This window comes from Ascaphus truei, chromosome 6 (genome assembly GCF_040206685.1).
Source record: "Ascaphus truei isolate aAscTru1 chromosome 6, aAscTru1.hap1, whole genome shotgun sequence".
Taxonomy (NCBI): domain Eukaryota; kingdom Metazoa; phylum Chordata; class Amphibia; order Anura; family Ascaphidae; genus Ascaphus; species Ascaphus truei.
In genome coordinates, this window is record NC_134488.1 from 22,609,798 (window position 1) to 22,625,640 (window position 15,843).

A 15,843-nucleotide genomic window follows, 5' to 3' on the forward strand; every position below is an offset into this window, starting at 1 on the left:
TTTGTGAGTGCGCAATTTATATTTTATTCAGTCCCATATACATTTTGATACCTTATTACACTACGAGTGCGCCTGTTTGTTTCTTTTTTTCCCTAGATATCCTTGAGGGGTTGGTGGTCCCTTTTACAGGCTGCAGAGACTCTGAAGGACAGTGTTTTTGGGACTGGACTTTCATTTGTTTAGTATATTTTAACATATATTTTTCATATATATATATATATATATATATATATATATATATATATATATATATATATATATATAATTATTTTCATTCATTTCTTGTTTTTTAGTTATTTTATTGTATTTATTATTTGCACGATTTAATTGTCTCCCAACACCATTTGTCTTATACATTTACCTTACAGTTTTTAGAACATATCTGTATTGGTTGGGCACTGGAAGGCGCTACTGCATATATATACAATATATATATATATATATATATATATATATATATATATATATATATATATATATATAATTTAAAGGAGTCAGGGCACACAATATCAGTAATAATCCAAATGATTGGAGAGTTGAGCTAGTAAAGACATATTTATTGTACCATTTGGTGTCTGAGTGTGTATATGTATATATATATATATATATGTATATATATGTATATGTATATGTATATGTATATGTGTATATATATATATATATATATATATATATGTGTATGTGTATGTGTATGTGTATGTGTATGTGTATGTGTATGTGTATGTGTATGTGTATATATATATATATATATATATATATATATATATATATATATATATATATATAAAAAACATAATACTGAGTTAAGTTATGGTGAGTAAAAAAAGTGACAAAAACCCTCCACAGGAAAGCAAATATGCAAATATAACTGTATGCTCATCTGCATGTCTTAGGCAGGTCTGGAAAGGCGGGGTTGCAGACCTGCCAAAGACATGCAGATGAGCATACAGTTATATTTGCATATATATATATATATATATATATATAAAATAAAAATATCACTAGTGAGCACATTCACATGTCTCAGACAGGTCTGCATCTAGAAATTTGTGTGTATACATTGTGTACCTGTATTCAATCACCTCCTCCACAGCATCTGCTTATCAAACAAACCTTTAAAATGTAAACCTTTTTCAAAAAGGTATTAGGCACCTACATGTAAACGTACTAGTATTACATCACTGCGGTCCTCAGTGAGGTTGCCCCATTACACTGTGATAGCAAACGTGGACTTTTAGGGAGAGAAAGACATGTTACACCATGAGTCCCTGGCTGCAGTGGGAGCACTGCATGCTGGGAGATAATGGGGAGAAGCAGGTCACAGACCTGTCTGAGACGTGAATGTGCTCACAGGTGGATTAATATCTGCTGTATAGCTGTAGGGGAAATTACCAAAAGGCAAAAACTTTTGACAAGCTTATGTACAATGTGGAAATGTGTTCAAAATATAGAGGTATAACTTACAAAAACCTGAGACTAAGAATCAATCGGTATCATAGTATCTACATTTGGCAAAGGAGTACTTAATCCATCTAAGGCTGAGTCCATGGTCAGCGCTTAGGCGCTGACGCTTGTCAGTGAGCCCCTGCAGCCGCAATGAGAGCAGCTTTAGCAGGGGCTCCCGCACGCGTCCGCAGGCATAGCTCTTAAATTTTTTTTCGCTTCGGCGCTCACGGGAGCGCAGGGCCGGTCACGTGAGCGGTTCGCCCAATGAAGGCGAACCAGCTCCGTGACGTCACTGGCCCGCCCCCCCTTACACACCCCTGGACGGCGCGCGAACTAAGGCCAGGGAAAGCACCCCCTATCCCTCCGCGCGCCTCCGCACGCCTGCATTTACCATGGACTCAGCCTAAGCTTTGCCAATGAAGGAAATTAGTAAAAGAAAGAAAGAAAAAAAACATGTATTAGTGAAAGAAACAAAGGTTGGACACGTTAGGCAAAAAAAAAAGAGGCCCTACAGTACATTTCTACATAGTTTAGCTTAGCTGAAGCAGTTCATAAATATTAGAACAGAGGTTCTGAACTCCAGTCCTCACGACCCCCCGACTGGTCAGGTTTTTGAGGATATACCTGTTTCAGCACAGGTGGCTCAATCAGTGCTTCAGCAGGGACTGATTGAGCACCTGTGCTGAAGCTGGCACTGATTGAGCCACCTCCACGAATAAACGTACATCGAGGGCATTTAATTGCCATGACTGCACTTCCTACCATGAAAATAAACCTTCTGTAATATATATGAAAAAGGGCATTACAATGTACCTCAGGTGGGGCCACTCAGATGATGGACTCCGGGCCGGGTTAAGAACACGCTGTCATTACTAAGCGTCACAAACGGCTTTGTGGCATGAAATTGGTGCAGGGAATTGCCAGCTTAAATTGCGCTTGTGTGCGTCTATATACTAACCTGAAATTTCTCAACTGTGCCATCTTTATCTCTAGCGCAAAGAAATGGACGGTACACGGCGTACATAGGTTAATGCATGGGAGCGCAATCTTTTTTTTCCCTGCGTCCCCTTGCTGGCTGTCCCCCTCTCCTCGCTCCCCCCCCCCCCCCGCTTACCTTGGCTCTGATGTCCTGGCGTCATGACGTCACGTTGCCATGGCGACGCGACACCAGGAGCCGTCTGAACCAAGGTAAGGAGAAGTTTACAGAGGCCTTGCAGCTCCCCCGGCATTAATTTAAATGCCTTTGGGAAGCGCCTCTGTAAACCCCGCGCCCCCCGCAGCAGATCTCTCACCCTTTGCGCACCCCTGGGTTAATGGTATGAACTAAGACATTACTTTTGCGCATGCCACAAAAAAGAGCGAGTGCGTCAAAATCGTCTGCCAATTTGAATTAGGCGTAAATCCGCAAAATGCTTGTTTAAGCGGAGAAGGGAGTTGCGTATCAACCTAAAAATGTACAGTATTTGAGGATGTTTTCATTACATAGGTTGACAAAATGTATTATTTTTGTAGTATGGCTATTATACATAATATCACAGTAATACTGTACAGTTACTAACACTATTTATACATAGAAACAAATATACCGTTCTGATTTCATTTAAATTGCATCAGTCAGGTATTCAACATGATGCAATGGTTAAAAATCATTTAAAAACAGCAGGACGTCTTCATACGTACAGCACACATTTTATGGATGTTTGTATTACTTTTTAGCAATGACATTTTGGCGCCCAAAATAGAATCTTAGTACATAGGTGCCCCCCACAAGTTGGCCTAGGTGACCCCCAATGACGTCTCATGGAGCGACGTCCTTCCCTTACCCATGATCTCCACCTACCCTCACCACTTCCTAAACCTTCTTAAAGTCCCTCCCAAGTCACCCAACCTCACCGATCCAATCGCCTCCACTGTCACACCCATCACCATGCCACCGACAAGACTATATCCAGACCTGACCCCGACCCCTGACCACTAACCAAGCAAGCTCTCAATGCACCCAACCCATAGCCCGACCATAATGCTCCCACCCCTGCCCACCGCAAAGACATCTTAACAATGACTCTATGCCCACCCTTAAGTATCCCCACCATTGTTTTACTAACATGCACAGCGCCCTGGAGAAAGGTGCAATATAAATGTTGCAATTAATAAATTGCACATGGCAAGGTGTGTAAGAGATGACTAACCCTGCTCAGGCTAGTGCATAAAGGGAGTAAGTATTTCGCATGGTACTGAGATGAAGAATTGTGTTTCATGAACTTTTCATAATATCTTCCTGAAAGTTCACATTGTTTGGGATGTACGAAAATAGACTTAACCGCAACATTTTCCCCCATATTACCTTGAAAGTGTGCGACTTCCGACCCGCATCCAGCGTAGATGGCAGTATATTCAGGGTCATGTGACCTCATGCCATTCGCTTCTGTGTTTTGAATTTGCAACGTACATTTTCTTTAATGCTTGGCGCAAAATGGGACCTCGGGTTGTGAAATTCCACGGGGGGGAAATCACACCTCTACTAAGATGAGCCTTCAACCATGCGGCTGCCAGTGTGTATAAATGATTTAATACCCTAGGTATAAATAATATAAATCATTAAATATGCTAGTGCTGGGGTGGGCACCTCCAGTCCTCACGGGCTACCAACAGGTCAGGTTTTCTATATATATCCCAGATTATAAATATATATATATATTTGAGCTACTGACTGAGCCACCTGTGCTGAAGCAGGTATATTTACCTGAAAACCTGACCTGTTGGTGGCCCTTGGAGGACTGAGTTGGCCATCCCTGTATTAACCCCTTCCCTACCAGACACAATAAGCCAACTGGGATCTCCTGAATGGAAGCAAAGTATTGGCACTTTGTGGTGAAGGTGGTTAAACTACCGAGTCAGTAGTGTTGAGTACCATCATATTTGACCCACATATTTGGGGGGGGGGGGGGGTATATCCTAACCCCACAATAATCAGGGTGATGGTAGTAAGGCTGGAGTGGCACTATTTCCAAACCCTACAGTTCCATTTCATTCTGCAATCACATGGGATAATTTTAGGCTGCTTTTTTTTGTTGCAATAACATAAACATGGCGCAATCTTTTAGAAAAGGTTGTGAGAGTCTCACCCCGACCTGGAAATATTTCAGGCACCCAGCTACTTTCTGTCTGGAAGGCACACACAGCGATATCGCTTGCGCATACCATTCAATGGGAAAAAGCAGCTCAGCCAAGGAGAGTGCCTGGGGCAAAACGTGTGTTACTTTCCTCGCAGGGTAACACCCACATGTAGTAATCCGTGTGAGCGGAAGGGAGGGTGACCTGAGAGCACACACACACTCACTCACTCACTCACTCACACAGACCCGCACAGCTCAGACTACCCCCTGCTCGCAGCCCGGACTCCCAGCGCTGACAATGGGGAACCTGAGCTGTGTCCCGCAGCCTCACCGCCAGCTCAGATACTCCTTCAGCAGGAAGAACTCGCTCCCGGGGAAAGAGTAAGTCTGCCTGGGACCGCTGGTATAAGCGCACCGGTTTCATTATATTATATGTATGTAATAGCTTGGCATTTTCCATAGTGTGTAAAGTTACAGCCAGACTCACTCTTTTATATCATATATATATATATATGTATGTATGTATATGTATGTATGTATATGTATGTATATGTGTGTATGTATATATGTATGTGCTTTGGACTGGCATGGCTATATTGCTATACAAGCGCATCAGTTTAATATATATAGTAAATGTTATATATGTTAGTCTACCTGTGGCTGTCCCGGGTATATTAATATGAGTGCATCCTTTTTATTATATATATATATCTGTGATATAAAAGAGTGAGTCTGGCTGTAACTGCCTTGGATATGTTAATATGAACGCAATGATTTTTTTAAAATTTATATATTATAAAATTGTCAATTTGGCTGTGTCCTGGATATATTAACCAATTTGCACCTTAAATATATCATGTGTATGATCATGTTATTTTTTTGTAAAAGAAAGTAAAATTGAAGGTACAGTAGGACAGCACTTTACAATCTAGTCCAGACGGAGTACATGAGAAGTGCAGGCTTTTCTGATCTGGTATATCCTGTACGAGAGGGGCTGTGTCCAGGGCAGCGTATCCGAGTAAATGTATAGCTTTGCTGTGTCTAGGACACTACATATAGTCTGTATACGAGAGCTGCTACATCCATGACATTGTATCCAGGTTCTGCCCATGTCTGCTGTGACTAGGGCAGTGTAGGCAGTTCTGGTTCATCACCAGGGCAGTGCCCAGGACAGCAGCAGAAGTGCTGTCCCAGCACAGCACTATTTGATCCCAGTATGTAAGGCAGGGGAGGCAGCAATGTGATACTGTGCAGGGATTCCATGGTCACATGTACAGAGTGGTGGAACAGCCGGTGCCAAGGAATCAGCTTGTCTATGTGCTAGGTAGGAGACTTTAACTACAGTAGTAATAACATTCTAGCATCCTATTAGTTATACGGAAGTGCAGGTATGTTATAGGCGTTGATTCCTTTTAATGGACTAACAAGAATGGTATTGAAAGATGGCAGTGTGCCTTATTTTAAAATGAGTAATACACCATGTAATCAAAATTGTCCAATTTGTGTTTTTAATACGTTAAATGGTCTGTAAATACAAAAGTGTTGCTACTCTGGAGCTGGTAGTCCCATCACACTTTGAACACTGACTATGTAAACAGCAGTGTGCTTAACATGTATACACTTATGCAGAATATGAACACACCGTTACATCTGTCAATAACTCTCAGTCAATCGCAAAGGGCTTACAAACGTAACCAGAAGCATTTCGTGTAGGAAAATATATCCACACCACCAAACCTGGGAGAGGTAATTATTTAGCAGGAAAAGGATGTGGCACAAGGTAATTTGATGTAGGTGAAAAGGTAAGCCAATCTCTTCAGTGCTGAAGGAGATAGTTTATTTACCACGGCAAAAGTTGGTAATTATGTTTGAAGTGTTTTTTGAATACAGGGATAATCTAAGCCCCAGGGGGTAATGCATTGAAGAACATCAGCAATGCTCCATCCCCCTTCATCAGACTGTTGTAGACAAAGGGCCGTCTTAATTGTATTAAATGAATCTGGTGTAATGCAATCAGCAGTGACTTTGTGGGTTTACGTTGATTTTTACATTTTCGTGTGGGTTTATGCACTGTGTAATGTAATTTTGCTGAAAAGGCGTCCAGGCCCGATGTTAAGTCTGATAGTGACCGAGCTTCTGTGTTCCAGCAATCTGAGTGATGGGAATAGAGAGGCTGGGCTGTAAATGGGGGAATATGAAAAGGTGACTGATGGTAGTATGAGCAAAGGGGGGGGGGGGGAGGGAAAGGAGGGGATAGTTAAATAAGGAAAAGACATGTCACACAGTTGGACTATTAAAATGAATTTTATGTTTATTAGAACTTGGAAGTAAGAACTTTGTATGAACCTCTCAAATGAACCCCTTCACTGCCCGAGGGACCAGCAGTACATTACTTTGCAAGACCTGTCTGTGAAGGGGTCAAGGCAGGGGTTCTCAAGACCCCCACAGCCGGTCATGATTTCAGGATATCCCTGCTTCAGCACAGCCAACAGCCAACTGTGCTGAAGTGGGGATATCCTGAAAACCTGACCTGCTGCGGGGGCGGGGGGTGAGGGTTCTTGAGGACTGGAGTTGAGAACCCCTGGGTTAAGGTTTTTCATACAATATATTATCAGGAACCTCAGACGGCTAGCAGAAGCATGAGGAATGGATAACAAATTGTGCACAACCAGCAGTGTATGACTTGCCTTGGCAGGCGCATAAGAGGGCTGTTGGCATGTCTCGTTCTCCAAGACTTTCCCAACAAGTGGCGGATTAAACAGATCTTGTCCTCGAATTGCTGCAGATCTTTGTATTGAAGGGCAGGGCTGAAGTGCACAATCTTATCGTCCTTACTCAGTCTGACCTGTATGTTTACTTATTACTAAATAGCCAGAGAGCGATGTTATTTGCCTATGATACATGGTCCTTCTTTTTAACCATCTCCTTGCTTGAGTGATATTAAAAATACAATTCGGGCTCTGATAGCATTGACTATGCATTACGATGTGAGTTCGAGTTGGGTTATCCTGGCTGGATTGTCTAAGGGCGAGCAAACTCCTGGAGTTTTTTAATCGTTGTAGCAAAGTACAGATATCAAACACATCCTCATTACAACTTATTCATTGGCAATAAGGTTTAAACCAAACAAAATGGAATCGGTCTTCAATAGCTTAAGAATTTAGGTCTTGGAAGTCTTTGTTGCTGATGGTGTCCGCATCACATCTCCCTGCGACGTGTTGAACGTCTAGTTAGTGGTGAGCGGATTAAATGCATACATCTCATCACCTTATCTCTTCACAGGCAGGACGGCAGAACTAAATGGACGTATTTGTTTGGGAATGAAAGTGGTTCTGGGAGAGTGTCAAACACGGACAACATTCTGCACTACATCTCGGGGAAGGTAAGGATTCCTGCCCGTGAACATAGGGATGGGGGGGGGGGGCCTCAACTTGGATGGGGAATCGCCATGATTTATTGTACAACTCACTGTCTGGATATTCCATATAGATCTGTAGACTTGTGGCATTTGGTCTCTGATTGTGAGACAACCTTTGACATGGCGCATTACAGCTATAAGAGCCAGCGCAGTAAAACATTTTTTCTAGTGTAGAGCAGTCTCGTAAAGCTTGTTGCAGGATCACGTTCTTATCAGGCATGTTTCTGCTGTGTACATATCTCTGCATGTCTGGAATTTGGGATAGGCTGGCATTATTCCTGAGATTGTCTATATTCCTATGGGAGGAGCTGGTTGTTGTATGTAGAAATGTGCTCATTGAAACAGATTTCTGAATATATGCCCGAGATCCATGTTAGTCAACGGCAACATTTACAATTTGTTATATAAATATCTATTTATATATAGATATTCCCCCCCCCCCCCCCCACCAATGGATTTTACTTGTAGACCAACATACAGCTGTATTTGGGAATTACAGCTTTTAAAACAGAACTGGCTGAGTCTTCTGTGATGTGAAGATATGTGGCCACTGTCCTCCTCTTATATTCATTTTATTGCAGGGATGAGCAACAGTTAAATGATACAGGCATAATGAACGTTGGCCTCCATTGCTTACAATGTCATTGTGGCACATGAGCGGCCTTGAGTCCGTGACTCCCATGTACACACATGTTTTGTTCAGTGTGATGGTATTCAGTAAGCATTTGTCCTATTTGAAAAACGTATGTTACGGGGGGGAGAAAAAGGAAGATATACGTAAGTTATGAGCTTGGTGTAGAAAACCAATATGCAAGTGGAATTTCTTAAGTCTTGAAGAGATGAGATCTGGCCCTGGTCTGTGCGTGTTATGCAACTCAGGCCTTGCTCACGAGATAAAGAACTGTAACTGAGTGAGGCTGAAATCCGTGCCTGGGTAATTGATGCAAAATATAAATCCTTTCATGGAATATCCAGCTCTTCCACAGGGCAGATGACGGTGTCCCTATGTGCCAGAGGAATAACCCAACGCCTAGTCAGCCAGTGTGGAAGATAACATTAGGGTTGTTGTGCGAGTTTGTGTTTTGTGATCATGAACATAAAACGGTTGCAGATTTTGAAGGCTTGGATTAGTATCTTTCATACTGGTCCATCTTCCAACTGGACTGGACATGACAGGTCACCACCCAGGTCTATCGAAACCTTTCCTTACTCTTTCTTCCCGGTCTATTGCTTTGTAATGCGTTGCAGGCTTTTCTGGCAGTGAAGGGGTCAATAGAGTCTAGCCACCTGTGCATCTTATTTTAACCCCGTCCTCGCAAGGCAAAACCCTTGCATAGCAGAAGTTGCCCAGTGTCTGTTTTTGATAAGCTTGAGATGTGGGAGAATATTTAAAGCGCCACGAGATTTGGGTTGCCCAGTGGTGATGCAGCTCGGCTGTAAAAATTCAGGGAGGAGAGGGTTCGGTCACTGACAGTTCTGCAGAGAGGGGCCATGGAAATAATGGGGAAATCTCCATGTGGCTGGTTTCGAGGCATGACTCGCACTCTGTGCATCAGTTTCATAGCACTATACCTCTGTAAAGCAGGTAGTAGCGCGTACCTGTGCTGTATTGGCTGGCTGTAAACCATTGAGGAAATAGGGTCTTTATTTGTGAAATAGATTGATCCCAGGAAGGATACACTTCCCCATCTGGCTGTTAGGCTGAAACTCTTCCAGAGATGGGATGTGGAAGAGACAAATGTTCTGATATAATCATGCATCTTTGTAGACTTCCTGCCCAGCAAATATGGTATAGGCATCAAACAGTTAAAGAGAAGTAGCCCTTACATTGGTGTCTGACGTTTTAGACAATTGGACAAAATCCTTCTTGCACTGCAGTGGTTGGGTTACCAACTGGGGGTGATCTAGGTCCTTTAGTGCAAGGCTGCACCAAAAAAATGTACGTGTCAGCCGGGTTCGTGTTCACACACTGCTCCAGTTCAGAAACCAGATGGGTGAGTTTTTCATTTAACAGAAGCCACTCCTATCATTATTTAAATTAAAAGCCAATTATCTAGATGTTTTCACGGGCCAGCTAAAAACAAGAAGATAATAACAATCAAAGCACACATCTGCTTTAATGCAGTGCCGTGCGGGGGGAGGGGGAAGTTCATAATCCCTGCTGCCTCTGACGTCACGACGGGTACATACGTTTCTTTTTTTTTTTTTCTCCCTTCTTCCCTTGGCGCAGGAGATCTGTTTAGTCATGTGTCTGGCCTGTCATACTAAGGAGTGGTGTGAGAACTTACCTGGGTCTGTCAGGGTCGCTCACCTTCTCACGGCTGCCCGGATCTGACTCAGAGCTACAAAAGTATCTTGTTTCCAATTTGTCTCCCAAAAGCCCTGGAGGTGATCAAGTGTTCCCTGAAATCCAACCATAAGGGAATTCAGAAAGGGTTTCAAACATCGGCTCTTGACGAGACTTTTTTTTATTAATAATAATAATAATAATAATAATAATAATTAGTAGTAGTAATGTGGTCTCAGGAAGACCACTAATAAATCGACAATTTAAATAATTTCTGGGTACATTTTTATTTTATTATTGTTATAATTAAGCCCTTGAAAAGCAGCAGAACCCTAGTGATCAAAGTCGTGAGTGGAGTACCTCAGGGATCTGTACTTGGACCCCTGCTTTTTAACTTGTCTATTAATGATCTTGAGGTCGGCATCAAGAGCAAAATTTCCATCTTTGCTGATGATACTAAATTGTATAAAGTAGTAGAATCAGGGCAGGATGTAATTTCTCTCCAGAAGGACTTGGAGAGACTGGAAACGTGGGCAGGTAAATGGCAGATGAGGTTTAATACAGATAAATGTAAGGTTATTCATTTGCGATGCAAGAATAAAAAGGCGAATTACAAATTAAATGGGGATAAATTGGGGGAATCCTTGATGGAGAAGGATTTAGGAGTGCTTGTAGACAGCAGGCTTAGCAATAGTGCCCAATGTCATGCAGTAGCTGCAAAGGCAAACAAGATCTTATCTTGATCAAATGGGCAATGGATGGAAGGGAAGTAAACATAATTATGCCCCTTTACAAAGCATTAGTAAGACCACACCTTGAATACGGATGTACAATTTTGGGCACCAATCCTAACATAAGACATTAAGGAACTAGAGAGAGTGCAGAGAAGAGCCACCAAATTAATAAAGGGGATGAACAATCTAACTTATGAGGAGAGACTAGCTAAATTTAGATTCTTTTACATTAGAAAAGAGGCGTCTAAGAGGGGATATGATAACTATATACAAATATATTCGGGGACAATACAAGGAGCTTTTAAAAGAACTATTCATCCCAAGGGCAGTACAAAGGACTCAAGGCCATCCCTTAAGGTTGGAGGAAAGGAGATTTCACCAGCAACAAAGGAAAGGGATCTTTACAGTAAGGGCAGTTAAAATGTGGAATTCATTACCCATGGAGACTGTGATGGCAGATACAATAGATTTGTTAAAAAAAAGGTTGGATGTCTTTTTAGAAAGGAAAGGTATACAGGGATATACCAAATAAGTATATATGGGAAGGATGTTGATCCAGGGATTAATCCGATTGCCAATTCTTGGAGTCAGGAAGGAATTTATTTTTCCCCTTATGAGATATCATTGGATGATATGACTCTTGGGTTTCTTGATTGCCTTCCTCTGGATCAATAAGTAAGTATAAATATAGGATAAAGTATCTGTTGGTTGAACTTGATGGACGGAAGTCTTTTTTTCAACCTCATCTACCTGATTACTACGTTATATATTAGACAATTATGATTAGTTTGTCATTTTATATAGATTTATCTATGTCAGTGGTGGCCAACTCCAGTCCTTAAGGGCCACCAACAGGTCAGGTATTGGTGATATCCCTGCTTCAGCACAGGTGACTGTGCCACTGATTGAGCCACCTGTGCTGAAACAGGGAGATCCTGAAAACCTGATCTGTTGGGGGTGGGCTTGATGACTGGAGTTGAGAACCCCTGGTCTATATGATATAATTTGGATATATAAATAGATATAGTGAAAGATATCTGTGCCAGCTGGGCATGTCATGCATTTCAAAGTACTTGAGCGTTAAAATATTTACTGACTTATCTTCTTTATGGGGTGAGAGTCTCTTCCCCAAGTTATACGCTCCAGCTCTAGAAGAGGGGGGAGAAACCGTGTAACGCCAGCACTGCTGTCAATGAATGTTTGGCAAATCTGGGTTTTTGAAGCCATGGTTCAGTGGGCCTGAAAAGCTGAGCACGTTACACCTTTTTAGTATGTGTTTTATGTGCAAGATTCTTGGTGGCTCCGACCCGGCTGGGGTCAATGTGTTAAAAAGCCAATTTCCCTTTCCCTGGGCCTCGCACCTAGGGGAAGGTGTGAGAGAGGGATCCCTGTGCCTGCTCCTGCACATTCTGTGTGCCAAAGGGTGTTTTGCATAATTAGAGAGATGTGATAGAATGAGGAAAGGTCTGGGTTGCTACATATACAGTATAAGCGATATCGAGAAGGAAGATTATACGTTGTGCGCAGGATAAACGATGGCCTTTGGTCTGAGATCCATGGTCTGTCTTGTCCTCTTCAACCCAATGTAACATGCGTTCATTTCGTGCTTTCCAGTTTCAAAGTGCTTTCCGAGTGTGCTTCAGAGCAGGGGTGTGCAAACTTTTCAGTTCGCGCCCCCTCCTTACCTGCTCTCTGGCTCCACGCGTCATATGATGTCACAACATCATGTGACGCGTTGCCCTCTGATCCCGTGGCGGCGTGATGCTGCGATATCATGGCGACACGTCACTGACGAGCTGGCTGAGAGCAGGTAAGGGAAGTTGAAGAGGCCTCGCTCCTCCCCCGGCATTTAATTTACATGCATGGGGGGGTGAGTGCGGGGGTCTGCATCTGTCCCCCCCCCCTCCCCTAGAAAATCCGATGCCCCCCAGTTTGCGCACCCCTGCTTCAGAATATGCTTTAGAGCAGGGGTGGGCAACTCCAGTCCTCAAGACTCCCCCCCCCCTCCCCCGAAGTCAGGGTTTAAGGATATCCCTGCTTCAGCACAGGTGGCTCAGTCAAGGGCTGAGCCACTGATTGAGCCACCTGTGCCGTAGGTGGGATATCCTTACCTGGCCTATTGGGGGGTCTTGAGGACTGGAGTTGAGCCCCCCTGCATTAGAGCCATGCATGCAGTACTATGTCCCTTTGTTCGCCGTGATACAAAACAATGTTATTACCCCAAAACAGGCGGGTAACCCGAGATGCACGGGATTCAGTTTTCTGGCCAAGATTACAGCTGGTGTTAAGCACTCAACCAATTCATGGCTGTTATCCATTGTGAAGTTATTCGTTTAATTAGCGGTAAAGACGCAAGTCTTTCAGATGGAAGATCCTAATTTGATTTTTCATATCTCCGTGCCAAAATGTAAATGGCAAGATCGTTGATTAATTATGCCTGGAACCTGCATGGCGCTATGATTAAGTATTCTGCATACACTGTCAATGTGAATGATTAAGTACTCCTCCTAACACCACTGCCTCGGGAAGCCATGTTGCTGGATGTGCATATAATTTGGGATGCTGGGGTTATTCTATTCCTACCTGGGCACAGGTGTCCATATTAATGACAACTAGGAAATGAACAAACGTCATCAAACTCAATTAAATGGCCATTGGCAGAAACAAACTGCTGGATCCCTTATATTGCTTTTATGGACATGTGGTTTTTAATGATGTTATTGGCCAATTTTCCTTATTTTGTTGCATTCTTACAGTAACATTGTAACATGTTTTAAGCAGGCATTTGGCGGGACAGCTGTTAACACTCAACACATTCTGTGTATAAATGAAGGCCTTCGATAGGCACCTTGTGCCTTTTGATAAGAGAACAACGTGTGATAACCGTTTCTGGTTTGTGGGGCTGCCTTAAATATCCTCGATTGTAGCAGGCAGAACCCAGCCACTAAAATTATAGTCAACTCCAAACTCTAATGGCATTATAGCAATCAATGCTCAGAAAGCCATGCTATGGTAGAACCGGCGGCACATCGGAGCTTTTGTAATGTGTTGGCTGTTTCTTTGCCAGAACTTGCATTTCAGGTGGCTAAAGACAAATCCCACATAGTGAGCTAAAAGCTGCCACTGCTGGTTTCATAGTCCATCACCAATTCAACATTTCAGGCAGTCATGTGAAGACCATCCTTAAGTGGGCATTGCAGAAATGTGATCGGTGATGCCACGCTTGTTACCCTGCCATGTACTGCCAAATGACATTTTGCTTGGAAGCCATTCTGGGGTGGGGTGGACTATCCCGATGTCCTGGTCCTACATTCTAGCGTACGGCCCAGTTGACCCACTGGCTGCTGCCAAAACTTGTTTGGGTTTTTGGTGTGCCTGGTTAGAGTGCGGGCACAGATGGATACAGAAGTATGATACAATATTTAATTGCAGACTATCATTCAAGGGTGTGTCAGGATCTCCCAATTACACATTCCCCGAATTTGCAGCTTTTCTGTTTTGTGGCTCTCGTCACTGCTTGGCGGGGCATATTCCTGCCTGGATAACATCCCACATATTTTATCAGTCCCTTCGCGTGCCCCCATCTGCGGCTTTAACCCATGCACAGATCTGTAAAATATGTCGCGTTAGATTGGGGCACACAGCAGCCCGACAATAAAACGGGGCGCACGCTTATGAGTATGCGTCTTTTTTCTTTTCTTCTTTTTTTTGGTCTTCAACATCTCTCCTTAGAAAAAAATACACTGAAACACACTAAAGTTCTGAAACAAATTTAAGTATGAGTAGTGGCTGTAATGACGTGTCCGAGCCTCGGTGTTCATATGGATAGCATTGTTACTTTACCTATAGATTTGGTAAACTTGCTGCACTACAGATAGGGTGTTAACCCCAGTCCCATTGCATTAGTTGCCCCATAGCCGTGATTATCTGCGAGTTTCACACGTCGTCAGTTCCTTGCCACCGTGCATTCTTATTTTATTATTAATTTTTCAGCAACGGGGCACTTATCTTTTTATTGCTCGTCGCGTCACACGATGCCTATAAAAGTCCATGGCTGTCATCAGAGCTTGTGCAAGTCACACCCCTGGTCTGGTTTTAGGAGCGATCACTGTAACTGACTATTCACAATAGTTCCATGTAGGGCAGCAGGTTGCATTACGTTTGGGTTCAGTGTAAGATCATGACCTTTGCCTGTAAGGCTATCCATGGTCTGCCCACCCCACCCTACCCTCAGAACTTCTTGATCAGTAATACCCCCAATTGATCCCTTAGATCTGCCATCGCCCCTCAATTGATTGACCCTGGGTTTAAGGTCAATCAAGCTGGAGGGGAAGAACTGTCCCAAGACTGGAATAAGCTCCCTGCTGCTATAAGAAATCAGAAAGCTTTGCTTCCATCCAGAAAGGAATTATAAACCTTTCTTTTTAAAACAAAGCCTGGCAAACTGACCCGCACTACCCTGCCAGCGAGCTTTCCTGCTCCCGTTCGTGTTTTCCTCCCTTTGTTTGTTTTCCTCGCCGTTCCCCTATGTCTTCGGTGGGTCTGGGATGAATGCCCTCTCTAAGTTCCTACACGCGCTCTAGTGCTGTTTCCTTGGCGGGTAGCGTGTTGAAAATAAATAGATATATACATATTTATGGGTATGATGATGGGAGGAAGAAATCAGAAGTGTTGAAGAGAGGCTTGCAATGGCAGTACCTGGAAGACCATTGGGGAGGTCTTCATCCAGCAGTAGATTGACAAGGGCTGAAAAGAATGATATGAGCACTATATAATCTTCTGTAATTATATTCAAGATCTAATATGGGCTACGTGCACTACACGTTGTATGTATGTCTTTAT

At 43.0% G+C, this 15,843-nt stretch overlaps 1 protein-coding gene across 2 annotated transcripts in view; it reads left to right on the forward strand.

Moving 5' to 3' along the window:
* The first annotated feature begins 4,684 nt into the window (after positions 1-4,684).
* Positions 4,685-15,843, forward strand: part of LOC142496741 (pleckstrin homology domain-containing family N member 1-like) — a 44,298-nt gene continuing 33,139 nt past the window's right edge. Inside the window, exons 1-2 of one of the 2 annotated variants that reach the window (XM_075603606.1) lie at positions 4,685-4,943; positions 7,845-7,944. In XM_075603606.1, the coding sequence (XP_075459721.1) occupies positions 4,861-4,943; positions 7,845-7,944 (183 nt within the window). In that variant the 5' untranslated portion in view covers positions 4,685-4,860. The remainder of the gene's footprint in view (positions 4,944-7,844; positions 7,945-15,843) is intronic. The other variant, XM_075603607.1, reaches the window with a different exon arrangement.